This window comes from Henningerozyma blattae, chromosome 8, assembly GCF_000315915.1.
Source record: "Henningerozyma blattae CBS 6284 chromosome 8, complete genome".
NCBI lineage: Eukaryota > Fungi > Ascomycota > Saccharomycetes > Saccharomycetales > Saccharomycetaceae > Henningerozyma > Henningerozyma blattae.
The window spans coordinates 243,998-261,331 of NC_020192.1; the positions used below are offsets into that span (position 1 = coordinate 243,998).

The window sequence follows — 17,334 nt, forward strand, 5'->3', positions numbered from 1 at the left end:
TTTCAGTTGATTAAAATAGTATCTTTTCAACTGTAAATATATTTATAATGGATCCATTTGCATATTCACAGGAAGATATTCAAGATTTTTATAATCTTAAGTCACTAAATCCGTCTTCCTCATGGAATGAAGATTCAACGAATTTAATTGATTTATCCAAATGGCAAGATTCCATTCCAATGCCAGAAAGATCTTATGAAATATTAAAAGATTTAGCTCAACAACAACAGTCTGTAAGTGATAAACAAGCTGCACAATATCTAACTAATGATTCTTTAAAATCAATTACTGATCCGTTAAGCAATGAAAAGATGTTAACATTATTAGAAAATCATCATGTACCAGATGACAAGAAATTAAATTATTTGATAAATAGTAAAAACTTTAATGTTAAAGCTTTTCTGAGAGATATCCATAATACTGATTCTTTTGAAACTTTATCAAGCTCGTTAGATAGCTTAGATTATTCATTACAACAACAATCTGATGCTTTAAAAAATTTAGTTCAACAAAATTTTGCAAAATATGTTAGAGTTAAAAATAGATTGGATCAAATTTACGGTCAATTTTCAGATGAAAACAACAATTCTACAATAAATTCAAACGGAATTATGATATCTCAACCAAATAATAATAGTAACCAATCAAGTTCTTTAGGAATCGATGATTTAAGCGTAAGTGTTGATCAATCTATTAGAGCGACAACTATGAAATTAAAACCATTGATTGATACGGATAAGAAGATTAACAATTTTAAAAAAACAAAACAGTTCATTGAAGAAAATAAAGAATTCTTCAATTCTCCAAGAATTCTTATGAAATATTTAAATAATGGTGAGTACAATAGCTTAATGCTAGAATATGCAAAATCAAAAAAATTATATAATGAATTAGAAAATCTTTACAAGGGAAAATCTCCAAAAGGGAATAGTACTCAATCCACTTCGATGAGTCAAAAACAAACTTGGGATTTTAACAAGAAATCTCAAAAAGTTCCTAAAGTTATTGAAAAGATTAAAACCGAAATTGAAAATATTATGAACCTATACAAAAAACAAGTTTGGAATTCTTTAATGAATGATGAAGATAACACCTCGCATACTTTTTTCTTACCATTAATTTCAAAATTGTTAGATATGAATGCTGAAGAAAACCCAATTGTTAAATGGATAGATTCAAGATTAGATTCAATTGAAACTCAAATAACAACAACTTCAAATGAAATGATTGATAAAATTATTAAAGCTCAGCAATCAATACTGAGAAATAGTGATACAATAATACCCGCTTCGGAAACTAATCAAAATGATACCGAGGAATATGAAGAAGACTCCATTGAGTTGAGATACTACTATTCAATTAATTCATTTTTCCCAGAATTGGGCGTTAATTCAAATAAAGATGGCTCATCCATGTTTACATCTCAAAGTTTGACCGACTCTTCAAATATCGTTGAAATGTGGCTGCTAATTTTAAAATACATTCATCAATTAGAAGGCATTAGCTGTAAATTTATTGAATTGTGGGAGCATATACAAAACTTCTTAGATGGTACATATCAAAGTTCTATTATTAATGAAAAGCGTAAGGACAACATTTTAGTTGGTGACATTGATGTCATTGAATCTAAACATTTAATGAGATTATCAAATCAACAAGTACAAGATATAATGAAGAGAGGGGAAAAATTTGTAAAATTATTCACTGGTAAACTATTATTATTCTTTGGCTGTTCACAGGAGACGTTAGCAAATCATACAGCAAAAATGGCTACAGAAAGTGAACAACCCAAAGATTTTGGGTTTATACCACCAAACGCAAACGGGTTAAGTTGCTTACGTTATTTACCCAAAATCTTAAATCCATTATTAAAAACTACTACTGAACTTGCACAATTGAATATTAGCGATCACTCAATAAGTGTTCTACGCCGAGTAGTTAATGTTTTAATTGTTCGCTGCGTTCATTCTATTTCAGCTGTAAAACTAAGAGATCTTTCTCTATTATATAAACTTGAAGATTGGACAGTTTATGAGACAGTACCTGATTTAACCAACAAAAATATAGAGTATGGTATTACTCAATTTCCAGACATTGCATGCTCTTTCCAAAGACTTACGATATATGCTATTCGTGATATTTTATTTTCTTTTGAGAGATTGCCAAGAATAAACAATATTACTGTTACGGGATATCCTTCCAAGGAATTATTAACCAAAATCGAAAGTAAACAGTTAGACTCCATGTCAAATGTGTTACAATCTGTCTTACAAAATGCTGCAAAAGAAAAGGATAACCCAAGAACTTCACATACTATTCTAACATTAACTAATTTACAATATATCCGTGAATGTACTTTCCCAGAAATTGTTCATTATTATAATGAGGCATTTGAATCTAATTTAGACGCAAATTCTTCAAGCTTATTTACATTGTTATCCAAAATGGAACAGTCTATTTTTGGCAACTATTTATCAGACTTAAAAGTGAATATTAAAAATATTTTAGTTTCAAGATTTAATTCCATTGATTGGCCAAATTATACGTCAAATTCATTCAGAGTAAGTGATTATATTATTGAAGTATTAATGCTATTAGTAACTGTCCATAGCGAATGCTTTCGAATTGGACCACAATTAATCTATAAAGTTCTAGAAGAAACACAACTCTTCATTAGTAAATTCTTATTTGAAGCGTTTAAAAAATTCATAGGAAAACTCTCTGCAGATGGTTTATTACAGGTAACAGTAGACTTACAATTCTTGCAAAACGTATTAGGTAAGTTGCTAGAAAAGGATACTGAAGTTACATTGGCAGCCTGTCTACAAAATTGTTTCCAAAATGATCTGAACAGAATGAACACCTGCATAACTGAAACTAAACCTATTGTTTCAGCAAATATCGCTAGAACAAGCATGCAGTTTGCTGCATTTAACTCCGAATAAGCTCACTGACTAGTTTAATTTTAGATTTATTGTGTTTACCACTAATATTAGATGCTATTGGTATAGAATTTATCCCATTATGAATATACATCCCTACCAAGCCGTTTAAAGATGATAACTCTGAAGTCCCCCCAAAAAAATATTCAAATTGATGTTATAGAAGTATATATATATATATATCTATATATATTAATATTCAATAATTACTTAACCAAAGTTTGATGATGAGAAATTATACAATTTCTGCTTGCGCATTGAGACTATTAGTGTAGAGACCATGTGTGTAGAGACTGTGAGTCTTATTATTTAATTTTTATGTATCTGATTTATTTCTGTTTTGCTGTTTTGCAATTCTTGGTTTTTAGGCTTAATCTGTTCTAAATATTTATGTGCAGCTCTTCGATATCTAGATAAATCAATTTCATTGTTCTTTATCTCACTTCTGTTTTTTCCAGATTCCTTTGCCAGATAGTTGTTTAATATTCCATGTTTATCTTGTGAATCATACTGAATGTACTTTGCACACAAATATTCAATTAATGTCTTTGATTTATCATTTGAATGGACGTCAGAATTTCTTAATGTTTTCATTACGCCACGGTACTTTTGCATTTGAGATTCTAGATTAAGAATACATTGAGCGTGTGAAATCAAACGTTGCCATTGTTGCAATTCTTTCATTCTACTTTCTGCGTCTGTAATTTATGGAGTTGAATGTGAATGTTTCTTAGATGTGAATTTTGAAGGATTATGAGAAAAGTGCTTAGATTTTCTGTAACTTTTTGAAGAGATTTTTCCAATCTTTTTATACTTATAAGGCTTTGGAAATTTTGGTGTAATTGCTTTAATCTTCTGGGGACTTAATTTAGATTCCATCTTCTAGAGAATACTGTAAATTAATTAAAATATGAAAGAGTATAGTATGTTAGTCTTAAGCATAAAAAGAGATATTTCCAAAAAAAAAAAAAAAATAGAAAAGAAAATAAATTTATAGGCAAAAAAATATTATGAATAGCCCATAGATATAATTAAATTTTTAATACTTGATGTTTTTTTATATGCTTATTTCTTTAGTGAAAAGTGACACAAAACCGAAATAATGTGACTAGTCAAAATACCAGTATTTTGGATTTTTTTGAGCCTTAAATCAAAGTACAGTTTACTTATTAATCAAAAAAAGCAAACAAAATAACACGAAAAAAACAGTAGGCTTAGAAAATACTGTTTAATTAGTTATTTAGCTAAATATATCATCAATTGCAGATTTTGATTTCTTCTTTTTCTTAGATTTCTTTTTTATTTTGTTGGCGTTGGAATTAATATTTGGCTCTAGTATTTGTGTTTCAGGAACATCTACTGGTGTCATAGAAGATGATTTAATTGACTTATTAGATAAAAAGTCCTCGTTTATATCTTCGCCTAATTCTTCATTTGTTACATATTCAAGTAATTTTTCCATCTCAGTTTCATTTTTTAAACCATCTCTATTTTTAATCATGGGCATAATTTTTAGTCTCTTAAAATCGGGGAAGAATAATTCCATCAGTTGTGTATAAATTGAATTTACTCTGCTTAATAGCCCAACTAATACAACACCAAGAGTAATAAATTGGCCTAACGCAATAACACCATTGAATTCGTAATACATCTTGCTTAATTGCTTTTTCAAAAAATTATGTAGCAAACGATACAACTTAATCAATTGAGAGTCTTTCCATGAATTTTTATATCTTTGTAATAATTCAATGACTTGTGAACAACTTCTCTTCAACATATTCAAGCGTTTCCACCATATTGCAGCCTTGTGCTGATTTTTGTTTCTATGATATATTAAATGTACTAATCTAAACTCTTGGTATAATTTCGAAAATAAATTATTCACATCAATAGATGTAGATTCCGCCATAATATTCTCCTAGATAATTGCTCCCTATTGATTTTAATTTTACTTGTTTTACTAGTTATATATACATATATTTTTTAATCACTGTTTAATTTTTTTTTCACCTCATCACAATAGGAATTATTAGCCTATTTATTTTTTGTTAGATATTCTCGGAACTTATTCTACAGCAGGAAATACCATTTTTTATTTGCCAGAAGAAGGATTTTCAAGAATTTGATGAGATTTCTAAAAGAAAATAGGCTACCATATAATAGGCCTATTTTCTTCTAAAACAGGTACAGCTTATCAAGACATCATATACTTGCTGAAACATAAACATAAATCAGATATTAATTTTCAATTGACTTACTTGTTTTAAAGAAAATTCAAGTTAGCCTGTAAATAAATAAAATATTAAAGAAAATTGTTTAGAGACTGATATAGGTATTACTTCCTTCTTGCTAATATTTTAGAGTTTTCGAAGATTAATGATATTTCCAGAATCGATTCACAAATTAGGGTATCTCATGTTAATTCTAAAAGCCTAACGAATAAATGTTCCTGAAGTGACACAAAGTTAAATGCTATCTTTTGGGGAGTCTTAGTACAAAAATAAATATCATGTTCTGAACCATTACTCAGCGATACAAAACCATATCTTATATTTTAGACCATTCATAATTGGTTCAAAACTAAATGTTATTTTTGTTTCATTCATTAGTGGCACAAAGATTAATCATCACAAGTGACGTTCTTTTAAAAGATAAGCAATTAAGAAGACTTAGATGAGTTGATATAGAAGTAACAAATGACTAAAAACTAAGTTAAGTTGACTAAAAACTGGACTAAGTAGCACTGTTTAATTGCCTGTCTTTTCAAATGTTTTCCTCTATACAAGAATGCAGATCATTTTTGGAAGTCGATATCCACAAAAGTTAAATATAAATTTTACGCGTCTCAAAAATTTCTAATATATTTAAGGAAAACAAGAATTATATTTAACTATTGCTTCAAAAAATAGGCCCAAATATATTGTGTAATTGATTATCACAACGAATCAAAAATTTTGCTAGACAAAATGGGTCTATTTAATCATCATCATTTAAGTGACAAATTGTTTGGAAATGATTCCAATCAAGACCAAGATAATTCAAATGACTCAAACAGTAACAATAGCAATGTTTCAGAATATTCAAGACCTGCAATGCCATTACCAACAGATATAAATAATCAAAATGGAAGTAATAATAATGATAATAATAATGATAATAATAATGATAATAATAATGATAATAATAATATAATACCAGCTATTCCAAATGTTATGGGAAAACAAGCTCAAACGTCGAACAATGACGAATCGATTGTCACTAATCAATTATCCAAGATTACTATATCATGTGACGATATATTTGATACTCCCTTGTCATATGATGCTCCATTAGATGTGTTCCCACGAGTGGCCCATGAAATCTCATTGCCTAAAGGTACTGATAGTAATAATTTGCCTGTTGAGACAAATAAATTTTATGGAAATATGTTATTAGGTGGACAACAATGCCCTGTTTGGACTCATCCATATTCTGTTTGGTTTTCAAAAGACCAACCATTCTATGGACTAGCAGTAGCTTATATTAAAGCATCTCAGCGTGTTTTTGGTGGAGGTTCCCCACCTCAATTTTATTTTAATCCAACAGGAATTAAATCACTGATTTTTGGATCCACTGAATTCGATTCTAATGGTGCTACTTTATCTCTATCTAATATGAAGCATATGTCTGTTGAAACTTATTTAAAAAAATCTGACAATGAATTTATTCAATTCCCACTAATTCAAGGTATGGGGTTTGTTACAGCAATTTATCAGAACTTAACACCAAAATTAACATCTGCTGTTTTATTTAGAACTTTTAATCAAATTGATTCTCCAAGAGATAATATAAAGAAATATGAAATATTATTAGAAAATGATGTTAAATGGTGGCTATATGTGACTATTCCAAATGGATCTTCTATGGACTTCTCTATGAAAGATCCAACCACCATTATGGGTAGTAATGTTTCTAATGGATGTATCTTACAAGTTGTTGTAGATACAGTTCCAGAAATTGATAATGCTGCTGGATGTTATCCAATTGATTGTATATTAAGGGGTTCAACAACTGATTCTGTCGGTAATTATTCCTTTAACTACTCTACAAAAGGTACTTCTAATAGTAATTCTACTTTAATGTATGCTTTGCCTCATCAAGTTGAATTATTTACCGACAAAACAGCACCTAAATCTATTAACTCTATGTTAGATGCAACTGTTGGTGGCAAAATGAAAGGTTATATTACAAATATATTTGATATGAATGTCTCAATCCCTTCAAAACTTCAATTCGATCCATTTACAACCATTGATGGTAAAGGTGATCCAAATTATTCGGAAGATGTTTTAAATTCTATTAAAAAAGCTGCTACTAAAGATATAGAAGGAGATGTCATTAATGAATCTAACATTGATTCTATGTATACATCAGGTAAAATTTTTGCTAAATTTGCTTGGATTTTATACTGTTGTCAATATGTTTTGAAGGATCAAAATTTAGTTTCTAAATTAATGCCTAAATTAAAAGAGGCATTCGCAAGATTTGTTCAAAATAAGCAATTATTGCCTTTACAATATGATACCACTTGGAGAGGATTGAAATCATCTGGTGAGCCTGCTCAAGATTTCGGTAATGCTTATTATAACGATCACCATTTCCATTATGGTTATCACGTTGTTGCTGCTGCTATATTGGCAAAGGTAGATAATGATGCGGGTGATAAAAATTGGTTACAACAGAATAAAAGCTGGGTGGAATGTTTAATTAGAGATTTTGCCAATCCATCTGATAAAGATCCTTATTTCCCAGTCTTCAGATCGTTCGATTGGTTTAATGGCCATTCATGGGCAAAAGGTCTATTTGAAAGTGGTGATGGTAAAGATCAAGAATCAAGTTCTGAAGATGTAAACGCCTCTTATGGGTTGAAGTTATGGGCCATTGTCACCGGGAATTCAAAATTACAGCAGATTGCTGATATCGAATTGGGTGTCATGAGAAGGTCAATGAGCCATTATTTCTTGTTTTCAAACGATAATACCACACAACCAGCAAATTTTATTCCAAATAAAGTTAGTGGTATTCTTTTTGAAAATAAAATCGATCATACAACCTATTTTGGTAATGAATTGCAGTACATTCAAATGATTCATGCTATCCCAATTATCCCACCTTCATCCTTTATTAGAACGCCAACGTTTGTAAGAGAAGAATGGGATGAGAAATTAGCCAACTTAGTGGGCAACGTTAACGATGGTTGGAAGGGTATTATCATGTTGAATTTAGCTCTATGCGATCCCCAATCTTCATATTCCTTTTTCAATGACCAAAATTTTCCTCCGCAATATTTAGACAATGGTCAAAGTTTAACTTGGTCTTTGACATATTCTGGTGCCTTTTTATAGTTATGTATTAACGATTAAGGAATGTCTAACATATTTGCATAGAAATTTAAATAAAAAAAAAATCTATCACAAGACATTTTCTTAACTTTAAGTAAGGATTATATAAAAAAAAAAATAGATTCATCATATTTTTATAATACATTCCTTTTCAATTGTTTTCTTGAGGACGTAACTACAAATTGCCTGTAAATAGAGAAGCATTCAATTTCCTTATTTCCCTAAATTTGCCTTGTCATGTACTATTATGTATTTTTAATTGAAGTCTAAAATACTAAAAAAAAATTTATTTTAAACAGCTGGTAATCTTCTAAAAGAACATCTTTTCAACATATAATCACCCCAATGTAAATTTTCCAATATTGGCATGCTATCTAACAGTAACATAGTATTAGGGGACCTAGAACAAAAAGCGTGCATATAAGGGATACTAGGAGTAATCATGACAGGATGATATATACACAATATATATACATAGAATGAAAATATTAATGGATATATTAGTTTCAAGAATAGCCATCGGTAAATATCATCTAGTCATATAATTGCTTGTTATGATACTAGGAGTACTTCCAGATCTCCTTTGTATCGGTCGGCTCTTTTAAGACGCTTAGGAAATTTTAGAAATAACCCGGATAAGTGATCACTTTACATTAACAGGGGTCTTGAAAATATTTGAATAATTAAAATAATAAACTTTAATTAATAAAAGTGAGATTAGTGTATCATAGAAAACCTTGAGCTGATTTTAAATTATTATTTTGCTATATCAATTAAAATAGTAGATCAAATTAGTTAATTATGGCAAATTTGATCGAATTACAGAAAAATTGTATGTAATTTTTATTACCTATTATGTTTCATAAGATCTTTGAAATAAAAATGAACGAATTTTTACTAACATTGATAAATAATTATTCAATTATCTTTATACTTAAATTCATGAACAGATTTTCTGAAACAATTAAACGATATCCAAGTTCCACATAATGTTAAATTGTTAGTAATAGATGATTATGTGGAAAAATTCTTCGGATTTATTTTTGCTAATCCAGATGAATTATTAGCTCATGTTGCAGCTGTTGACAGAATAGATTCTCCCAAAAGAAGAAGTCAACAATCACTAGAAGTAATTTATTTAGTGAAACCTACCAAATTTAATATCAGTTGTATTGATGTTGATTTTCAGGGTAGACCTGCCAAATATAAAAATTGCCATATTAGATTTTTGCCTGGATTTGCAGGTTATTTGGTGGAATATTTCAATCATAAACGTTATATTAGTCAATATATGAAAAGTTTAGCTGAATTTAAATTAGCATTTTATCCTAGAGAATTACAAGTTTTCCAAACTATGGACATTGATAGACCATTACAAATATTTTTCAATCAAAATTGTACTGACTTGATTGAAAGAAATATCGAACGTACCATTCAATCATTATTAAACCTTTGTATTATTACAGGTGAATATCCAATTGTGAGATACACTTTACCTAATGAAAATCAACTTGCTATAACACCTGCAGTAATGTTGGTTAAAAAAGTTGCTGTTCAATTTCAAGATGCAATTGATGATTATGCACGTAAGAATCAAGATTTTCCACCACAATCAACAAGGCCAAGGGCGACCTTAATTATTACTGATAGAACTTTGGATTTATTCAGTCCGATATTGCATGATTTTACATATCAATCCATGGCATATGATTTGGTTTCTACTATTAATTTAAGAAATGATCTGTATACCTATTCTGCAGAAAGTGAAAAGGGGGATCTAGAAGAAAAATCTTCTAAATTAATGGATCTTTATGATGATATATGGATTGAATTGAAATATCAGCATATCATGGATGCACATGAATATTTACAAGGGAAAGTTAAAGAAATTATAGCCAAAAATCCTTTATTAGTCGATAGATCTAATGTTAAAAACACTACTGATCTTTTAAGTGTAGTTGCTCATTTAAAAGGTTTCGATGAAGAAAGAAGAAAATTAGTATTACATCAAACTTTAATTGAAGAATGTTTAAAATTGAATCGTGATAGAAAATTAGCAGAATACTCGGATGTAGAACAATGTTTATCTGGCTTTGGACTTGATGCTGATGGTAATAAGATAAAAAATATAACAGAAACAATATTTCCATTGTTAATAAGTAAGCATCCATCAATTACTGATAAGATACGTTATATTATCATTTATGCATTATATCGTGGTGGTATTATCGAAGAAGATTTTAATAAACTATTATCATTTGCAGGAATCCTAAAGACACATGAACATTTTAATAATTTTATTACCTTAATGAAGAATTTCGATAAATTAGGATTTCCCTTAGTTAAAAATCAACCAAAGGATAAACCATTTGAAAAAATTTGGTTTAATGATACTATCACTAATGATTCAAATGTTTATAATACATCTAGATTTATTCCAGCCACTGGTAATATATTATCAAAAGTAATTGCCAATCCATTATACTTAAGTGAGGAAAACTTCCCCTATGTGAAAGATAAGCCTATTGAATTATTAGATGAAGAAGATTTGATGTTTGCGGGTGGGGGTTCGGCGGCTACTACAAGTTCTACATCATTAAGAAATCAACGACATAAAGCTACTTGGACAAAAGCAAATAGTGCGTCAAATCCTAATAACCAAGCCAATCAAACAAGACAAAGAATTTTTTATTATGTAATGGGTGGACTTACATATGGAGAAATTAAATCTGCCTATGAACAATCTAGTTTAAAGAATAAAGATATTTTCATTGGTAGTGATAGTTTAATAACACCGTTGATGTTTTTACAAAGTATTGAACATTTGAATGCAGAAAGAGAATCATTAAATATTAAAGATGATAAATTTGAAGATGATAAAGTACCAGAATTCTTATATGCAGAAATGCAACCTGTGGCAGTACCTGTAAGTCATGTTCATTTAAGAAGTCAAAATAAGCCTATAACCCCTGGAATGGTATCATCACAAAATAATATCAATCGTAGTATTAATCGTAATTCTAATCCTAATTCCAATAACATATCTAGTAACAATGGAAGTAGTCAATCAGAATCGTTTTCAGGGGTTAGTAGTTCTAAAGAGAATAGTCCTGATGATAAAAAGGATAAAAAGAAACATCATAATAAATTGAAGAAAATTCTTGGTAGAAAGAAAAAAGATAAATGAGTTAATTAATGAATTAATAGAAATGGGTATGATAAATAGTTTTGTAATATTATAATATATGTATATAATAATTATATATGATTGGGATGAATATTTACAATTTTTGTATATGACATTTTGAAGATAAATAAAAAAAAAAAAATTGTTTCTTTTTCCCAAATAAATTTTTTTGTCAGATTAATTATTAATTCAAAATATCAAACAAAAAACAATAAAGAAAAGAAAATACACATTCATATTATCTAAAAGAGAGAGAGACAGATAGAAAAAAAAATAATGAATATTAATTTAACATGGAAATTATTTTTTATTTGTTTATTTTTTTAAAAAAAATTTTTTGTTATTTATTTATTAGAATATTGTTTTATAAATATCTTTCAACAATTGAATCCCATTATCATTTCTAACAGTGTCACCATTTTCTTGTAATCTCCTTAGTAAATAATCTTTTGTTTCTTTTGGAGGTCCCCATGGGACATATTTAATTAAATTCTTGGCATTATGATTTTCAATTAAATCATGGCTTAAATTATCAGCCATCCCCAATAAAGTTCCAATAATAATATTAAAATTGGCAAAAATATTACCATTTTCATTTTTTTGTAATTGAATCAAATTATTTGCCAATAAAGTTGATTTATAATTATGAGATGCAATTACAAGATGATTATAAATGGAATTCTCTTTATTTTCCAAAAGATCTTTAATGATTTGAATCATTATGGAATTATAATTTTCATCAGTTTTAAATTTGGAATTAAAAATGATATCTTGAGCATTTTCTTCAGAATGTAAATAAGCACCTCTAACAATTTTCAAACCTAATTTGTAATTATTTTGTTTGGCCAAAGTATATTCTCTTTCAATAGCTTTTTGAGAATCTTTTAAATACAATTGGAAAGTACCCACTACAGTAATAAAGGGTAATTTATCTGAATTAAATTTTTCAAATAAAATTCTTTGTAAGAAAGTTACACCTTTCTTTTGTAATTCGAATTTTTCAGCATCAATGGTGGTGACGAAAAATGGAGTCTTTCTTTGAGGGAATTTTTCCAATAATTGTAAATTTAAATCATGACATTTTTGACAAACTAAAGAACAATTTTCAATCAATTGATTTCTCTCCAATTGATAATCTGGATTATTAAAATTCAAAAGAATATCATTTGAATCCTTGATCATAGCAGAAGGCTTTAAGGCGATGTAACCTGGTGGGATTTCATTAATTAATTGTTCATAATTAGACGCAGTAGGGTCAATCTTGGATAATTTATCCAAGATTGCAGGTTTCAATACATAATCTATCGATTGTAAAGTCTGATCAATAATTAATTGAGTTTGATCATTAACCAATTTAATATTATTAGAATTTTCAATGGTTAAAGATAACATGATATTGGAAATCCCTCTTTTATTCAAATTTTCAAGACAAGATTTAACTTCTTCAAAATTTGTCCCACCACAGTATAAGGGAGAAATGAACCATTTGATCAATTGAATAGGCATAATTGGGAACAATTTGATTACTAGGTTCAAGATAGATTTGTGGAGGGTTAACAAACCAATGATTGATAATGAAAACAACCTGAAATTCGTTATTGTCTTGAGATATGGTATAGATGAAGGTGCAATGAATGGATCGAGATTCTCATTTGGAGGGGTATACTCTACCGGATGTATTGGATATAATGGATTCTGCAATGTATTTTCATTTAATACATTTGCATTTGCGTCAGTAAATGCATTAATATTTGTGTTTGAAGTAGCAAAGGTATCTGTGTTTGGTGTGGTAAAAGTTTGAATACCTGTATGGGCATAATTAGTAGCTGTAATGTTTGAACCTGTAAAGGAATTCACATTTGCATTTGTTGTGATACCAGCAGAAGTATTGGTAATCAAATCATTCTTAGTGTTGGAATGATAATGCAAAGAGAAAAGTCTTGGGTAAGGTTTAGTATAAGTAAGAGTTTTTAAAAGATGTTGAGTAGGTTTTTTGTACATTAAACTTAGTCCAGTTATTAGTGTTTCTATATACGAATATATTATAATGGTTTTATTGAATAGTAGGTGCAAAGGTAAAAGCAAAAGCAAAAGCAAAATCAAAAGCAAAAGCAAAAGTAAATGCAAATATTAAAAAAAAAAAAGAAAAAAAGGAAGCCTATAATATACATTAAAGTAAAACAAGTAAGAAAGAAAGATATATAATTATAATAATAAAAAAAAAGAGAAAATAGAATTAGAAAAATCAAAGGGTTTTTATACAAAACAAAATTTAAAACTCCCATAATAAATTTCCTATAATGAATTCCCATACTAAATTCTCATTTTTTTTTTTTTCTTATTGGCTTGTCTTTCTTTATCAATTAATTATCTTATCAAATAATTTTTCTTATCAATTTTTCTTATCGTGTGCCATAATAAATTGTCATGGGATTTTGAAACTAAGCCAGTTCAGGATCGTACGGCATCAGCCCAATGCGGGGCTGGCTTTCCGCGTGCGGCGCTAGTTCTGAGAAGGTCTGCGGCGTTTTCTGGGCGGGCTGCTCGGGGTTCGCTTTCCGTCGGACCTCGCTTTCCGAGACGCGTCGTGTGCCCCGCATTGTGCCTTTTCGGGAATATTCTTTAATTTCCGCGGAAATACGCGGTCGCGTCGCCAGGCACGTGACGGGAAATTTTGCGGATCATGTGATGTGGAATTGTCAGCCCAGGGTTCGGGCAGAGCCGAGGGTTCTTCCAGTTTAATTTTAGGGTTTGGAGTTTGATCATGTGATGTCGCATTTTTTTGATCAGGTGATTCTGGACATTTGTCATCACGTGATGGGGTTGTGGAGATACAATTTTGATCATTATTAATTGTAATCAAATCATCGTTAATCTGTTTCTGTTTCGCTATATTATAATTTTTTTCATTTTTCAATAATGTTCCCTCTACAAGGTTTTTTTTCATTCTTTTTTTAAGTGTTTTATGGCCTGGTAATAATCTAGCATGCTGTGTATTAGTAGGGGTTATATTTTTGGCACCACTACGAGCTTCTAATTGTGGACGATGTGCAGTAGTCATTGTGTGTGTGTGTGTGTGTGTGTGTGTCTTTTATGTTTGTGTTCTTTTAATCTTTTTAAACTTAATTATTGTTCATTACTCTTGTATATAATATAAATATTTTAGTATGAATATTATCTGTTATTTTTTACCCGGCTTTTATTAGCTCATCGATCGATTCTCGTTGGTCCCAAAAATAGCTCACATAGAATTTTGAAAAAAAATATTGAACTTTTAATATACACAAGGAACCAAAATAAATAGATATATTTGAAAATGTAATATACTGTATTTATATGTATGTATAAATATATAGAAGATTTCAGTAAAAACTTGAAAGTAAGAAAAAAAAAAAAAAAAAAGAAAAGAAAAACAATTAAGAAAAGCAAAGACAATTATATAAAATTAAAATAGACAATTAAATAAATCAATAAAATATTACATTAGACAAATAAAATGTGTGCCACTACAACTATGAGAGAAAACACAACAAATGATATATCCTGCTCATACAGTGATAATGATACTACAAGTATCGGATACATATCGATAAAAGATTTTGCATATGAAAACTCAAACCCGTTACATTATGGATATTTTAATGAACAACAAGATGAAAATTCAATTAATAATGATGATATTCATATAGATGCAGATGCAGAACAAGAAGCAGACGCAGAAGCAGATATAGAAGCAGACGGAGAAGATGAAGGTAAAAGATCCAGTATTTATTTACCAAACAATTATATAATAAATCAAAAGGCAATTGCATTATATGATTTTGTACCTGAAAATGATAATGAATTGCAATTAGTGGAAGGTGATATTATTTTTATCAATTATAAGCATGGTCAAGGTTGGCTAGTGGCTCAAAATTTGAACAATAATAAAATAGGTTTAGTACCTGAAGAATTTGTATCATATTTAGATGAAGAAGATTTTACAGATGATGATGAACAAGATGAAAATATTAGACCGTTTTATTTAACTCATTTAATCACTCAGAATATTAAAAAAGATGTCACTGATGATGAATGGGAAGATATATCAAACCATTCTTCTTCATCTTCACAAGCTAATTCTCCAACAAATGATCATTCTAAATTAGCGTCTGATTTAGAAAAAAATTAAAATATATAACATATTAGCATTATTTTTTTTTTCTTTCTCTATATATATAGACTGACTATTAGACTTATATATATATATATATTTTTCCCCGCTCTTATACAAGACCAACAATTTGCATCTCATTATATTCTTTATTCAAATTCTATCTTTTCTAACTCAATATTCACATTTTCATCTTCATCATGTCCTTTTCTAATCATTGATAATTCTTGCATATCAATTATTGATAAATTCAATTCATTCAAACATTCTTGAGATCCCATTATCAATTCATTTATTATTTCATCTCCTTCTTCACCATTTAATTTTTGTTTCCCCATTTGAATTACAAAACTAAATGCTATTTGTAATTCATTAACATTTTCTTGATATTCTATCATTTCATTGGATTCGATCTTTAAATCTTTAAAGTGTTCATTAAATTGATAAACATTCTCTGGATCGATCTCTAATTGATTCAATTTTTTAAATTTCATTAATTTCATGAAGATATAATTCAAAAACCCTTCTAAATAATAAACTTCTAAATTATCTTCTTCAATATCTTTCAAATTTTGAATAATCTTAAAACTCTCCTCATATAAACACATCTCAATACACATCTTACAAAGATTGATTAGAGGTTGTACTAATTCATTATATTCTTCTCTACAATTTTCAGTTTTCATTCGTTCTTCAATATCATTTTTTTTCAATTCAAATAATTCCCAGGATTTTTGAAATGCTTCCATAGCTTCTTTATATCTTTGTTGAGAAATACGAATAGATCCAAGCATACTCCATACTTCACCACTATTACCATTACTCACTTCTATAGCTTGTTTAATTATTTCTTCACATTGATTTTCAGCATCTTCCTCCATACACAAATCTGTCATCCAAATTTCAATCATGGATAAAAATGCACTAATAATTTTTTTAATTCCGCTACCATCTTCTTTAAGATTTGAATATTCATTCTCAATACCTTTTAAAATCAATTCAAGACCTTCTCTGGAGCCAATGATTTGTCCCAATGTGAAAAATTTATCATTACCACCTTTTTCACCTAATGGATCCAATTCACAGGATTTCACTAATAATGGATAAGCTTTATCAATTTGATTATTTTCTAAATAATATTCCATAAAGATTTGATTTAATTCTAAATTATTCGAGTTTTCATTTTGAAGACTTTTTTTTAATGGTTTTAAAATTTTATAAACTTCACTTAAATTATTTTCCAATAATTGAATCTTTGCTTGTTCAATAGTTTGAACCAAATCCATATTCAATATATTTGTTTATTGTTACTTATGTTTCCCCTTTGTGGATTTTGAAATGTACAAAAAGAAACACTTGGAAAAAATATCAAAACTAAAAACACCCAAATTACTATATAGATTCAAAATCTCTTACACCCTATTATTACAAACAATGTAAACTTATTATGTCACCTCATCTCATCTCATCTCATCAATTTTCATCATACGCAAATTTTTTGCATATTTAAAAAGAAAAAAAAATATAAAAAAGATCGTTCCGAGTGATTTTGAAAATATAAATTTTCTTTTAAAAAAAAAGATATTCATTAAGAATACCTGGTTCGTATTTAATTTCTATTTAAATATATATTTTATTCTAAAATATCAAATTAATCAGAAATATAGTATA

At 28.6% G+C, this 17,334-nt stretch overlaps 8 protein-coding genes across 8 annotated transcripts; 4 read left to right on the top strand and 4 right to left on the bottom strand.

The window, feature by feature from the left end:
• Positions 1-47: 47 nt before the first annotated feature.
• Positions 48-2,945, top strand: SEC5 (exocyst subunit SEC5; the record flags this gene model as incomplete). The annotated part of the gene is made up of 1 exon (XM_004181869.1): positions 48-2,945. One exon carries the CDS (start codon positions 48-50, stop codon positions 2,943-2,945), a length of 2,898 nt encoding a protein of 965 aa, XP_004181917.1.
• Positions 2,946-4,182: 1,237 nt separating this feature from the next.
• On the bottom strand, positions 4,183-4,851 carry RMP1 (Rmp1p; the record flags this gene model as incomplete). Its single annotated transcript, XM_004181870.1, has 1 exon — positions 4,183-4,851. One exon carries the CDS (start codon positions 4,849-4,851, stop codon positions 4,183-4,185), a length of 669 nt encoding a protein of 222 aa, XP_004181918.1.
• Positions 4,852-5,908: 1,057 nt separating this feature from the next.
• On the top strand, positions 5,909-8,326 carry TBLA0H01120 (glucan endo-1,3-beta-D-glucosidase; the record flags this gene model as incomplete). Its single annotated transcript, XM_004181871.1, has 1 exon — positions 5,909-8,326. One exon carries the CDS (start codon positions 5,909-5,911, stop codon positions 8,324-8,326), a length of 2,418 nt encoding a protein of 805 aa, XP_004181919.1.
• A 798-nt stretch (positions 8,327-9,124) lies between these two features.
• Positions 9,125-11,510, top strand: SEC1 (Sec1p; the record flags this gene model as incomplete). The annotated part of the gene is made up of 2 exons (XM_004181872.1): positions 9,125-9,155; positions 9,274-11,510. 2 exons carry the CDS (start codon positions 9,125-9,127, stop codon positions 11,508-11,510), a joined length of 2,268 nt encoding a protein of 755 aa, XP_004181920.1.
• A 351-nt stretch (positions 11,511-11,861) lies between these two features.
• Positions 11,862-13,511, bottom strand: PUT1 (proline dehydrogenase; the record flags this gene model as incomplete). Its single annotated transcript, XM_004181873.1, has 1 exon — positions 11,862-13,511. The coding sequence occupies one exon, from the start codon at positions 13,509-13,511 to the stop codon at positions 11,862-11,864; it is 1,650 nt and encodes a 549-aa protein (XP_004181921.1).
• A 502-nt stretch (positions 13,512-14,013) lies between these two features.
• On the bottom strand, positions 14,014-14,571 carry CWC15 (U2-type spliceosomal complex subunit CWC15; the record flags this gene model as incomplete). Its single annotated transcript, XM_004181874.1, has 1 exon — positions 14,014-14,571. The coding sequence occupies one exon, from the start codon at positions 14,569-14,571 to the stop codon at positions 14,014-14,016; it is 558 nt and encodes a 185-aa protein (XP_004181922.1).
• Positions 14,572-15,006: 435 nt separating this feature from the next.
• Positions 15,007-15,681, top strand: NBP2 (adaptor protein NBP2; the record flags this gene model as incomplete). Its single annotated transcript, XM_004181875.1, has 1 exon — positions 15,007-15,681. The coding sequence occupies one exon, from the start codon at positions 15,007-15,009 to the stop codon at positions 15,679-15,681; it is 675 nt and encodes a 224-aa protein (XP_004181923.1).
• Positions 15,682-15,812: 131 nt separating this feature from the next.
• Positions 15,813-16,949, bottom strand: ACL4 (Acl4p; the record flags this gene model as incomplete). The annotated part of the gene is made up of 1 exon (XM_004181876.1): positions 15,813-16,949. One exon carries the CDS (start codon positions 16,947-16,949, stop codon positions 15,813-15,815), a length of 1,137 nt encoding a protein of 378 aa, XP_004181924.1.
• Positions 16,950-17,334: the final 385 nt, after the last annotated feature.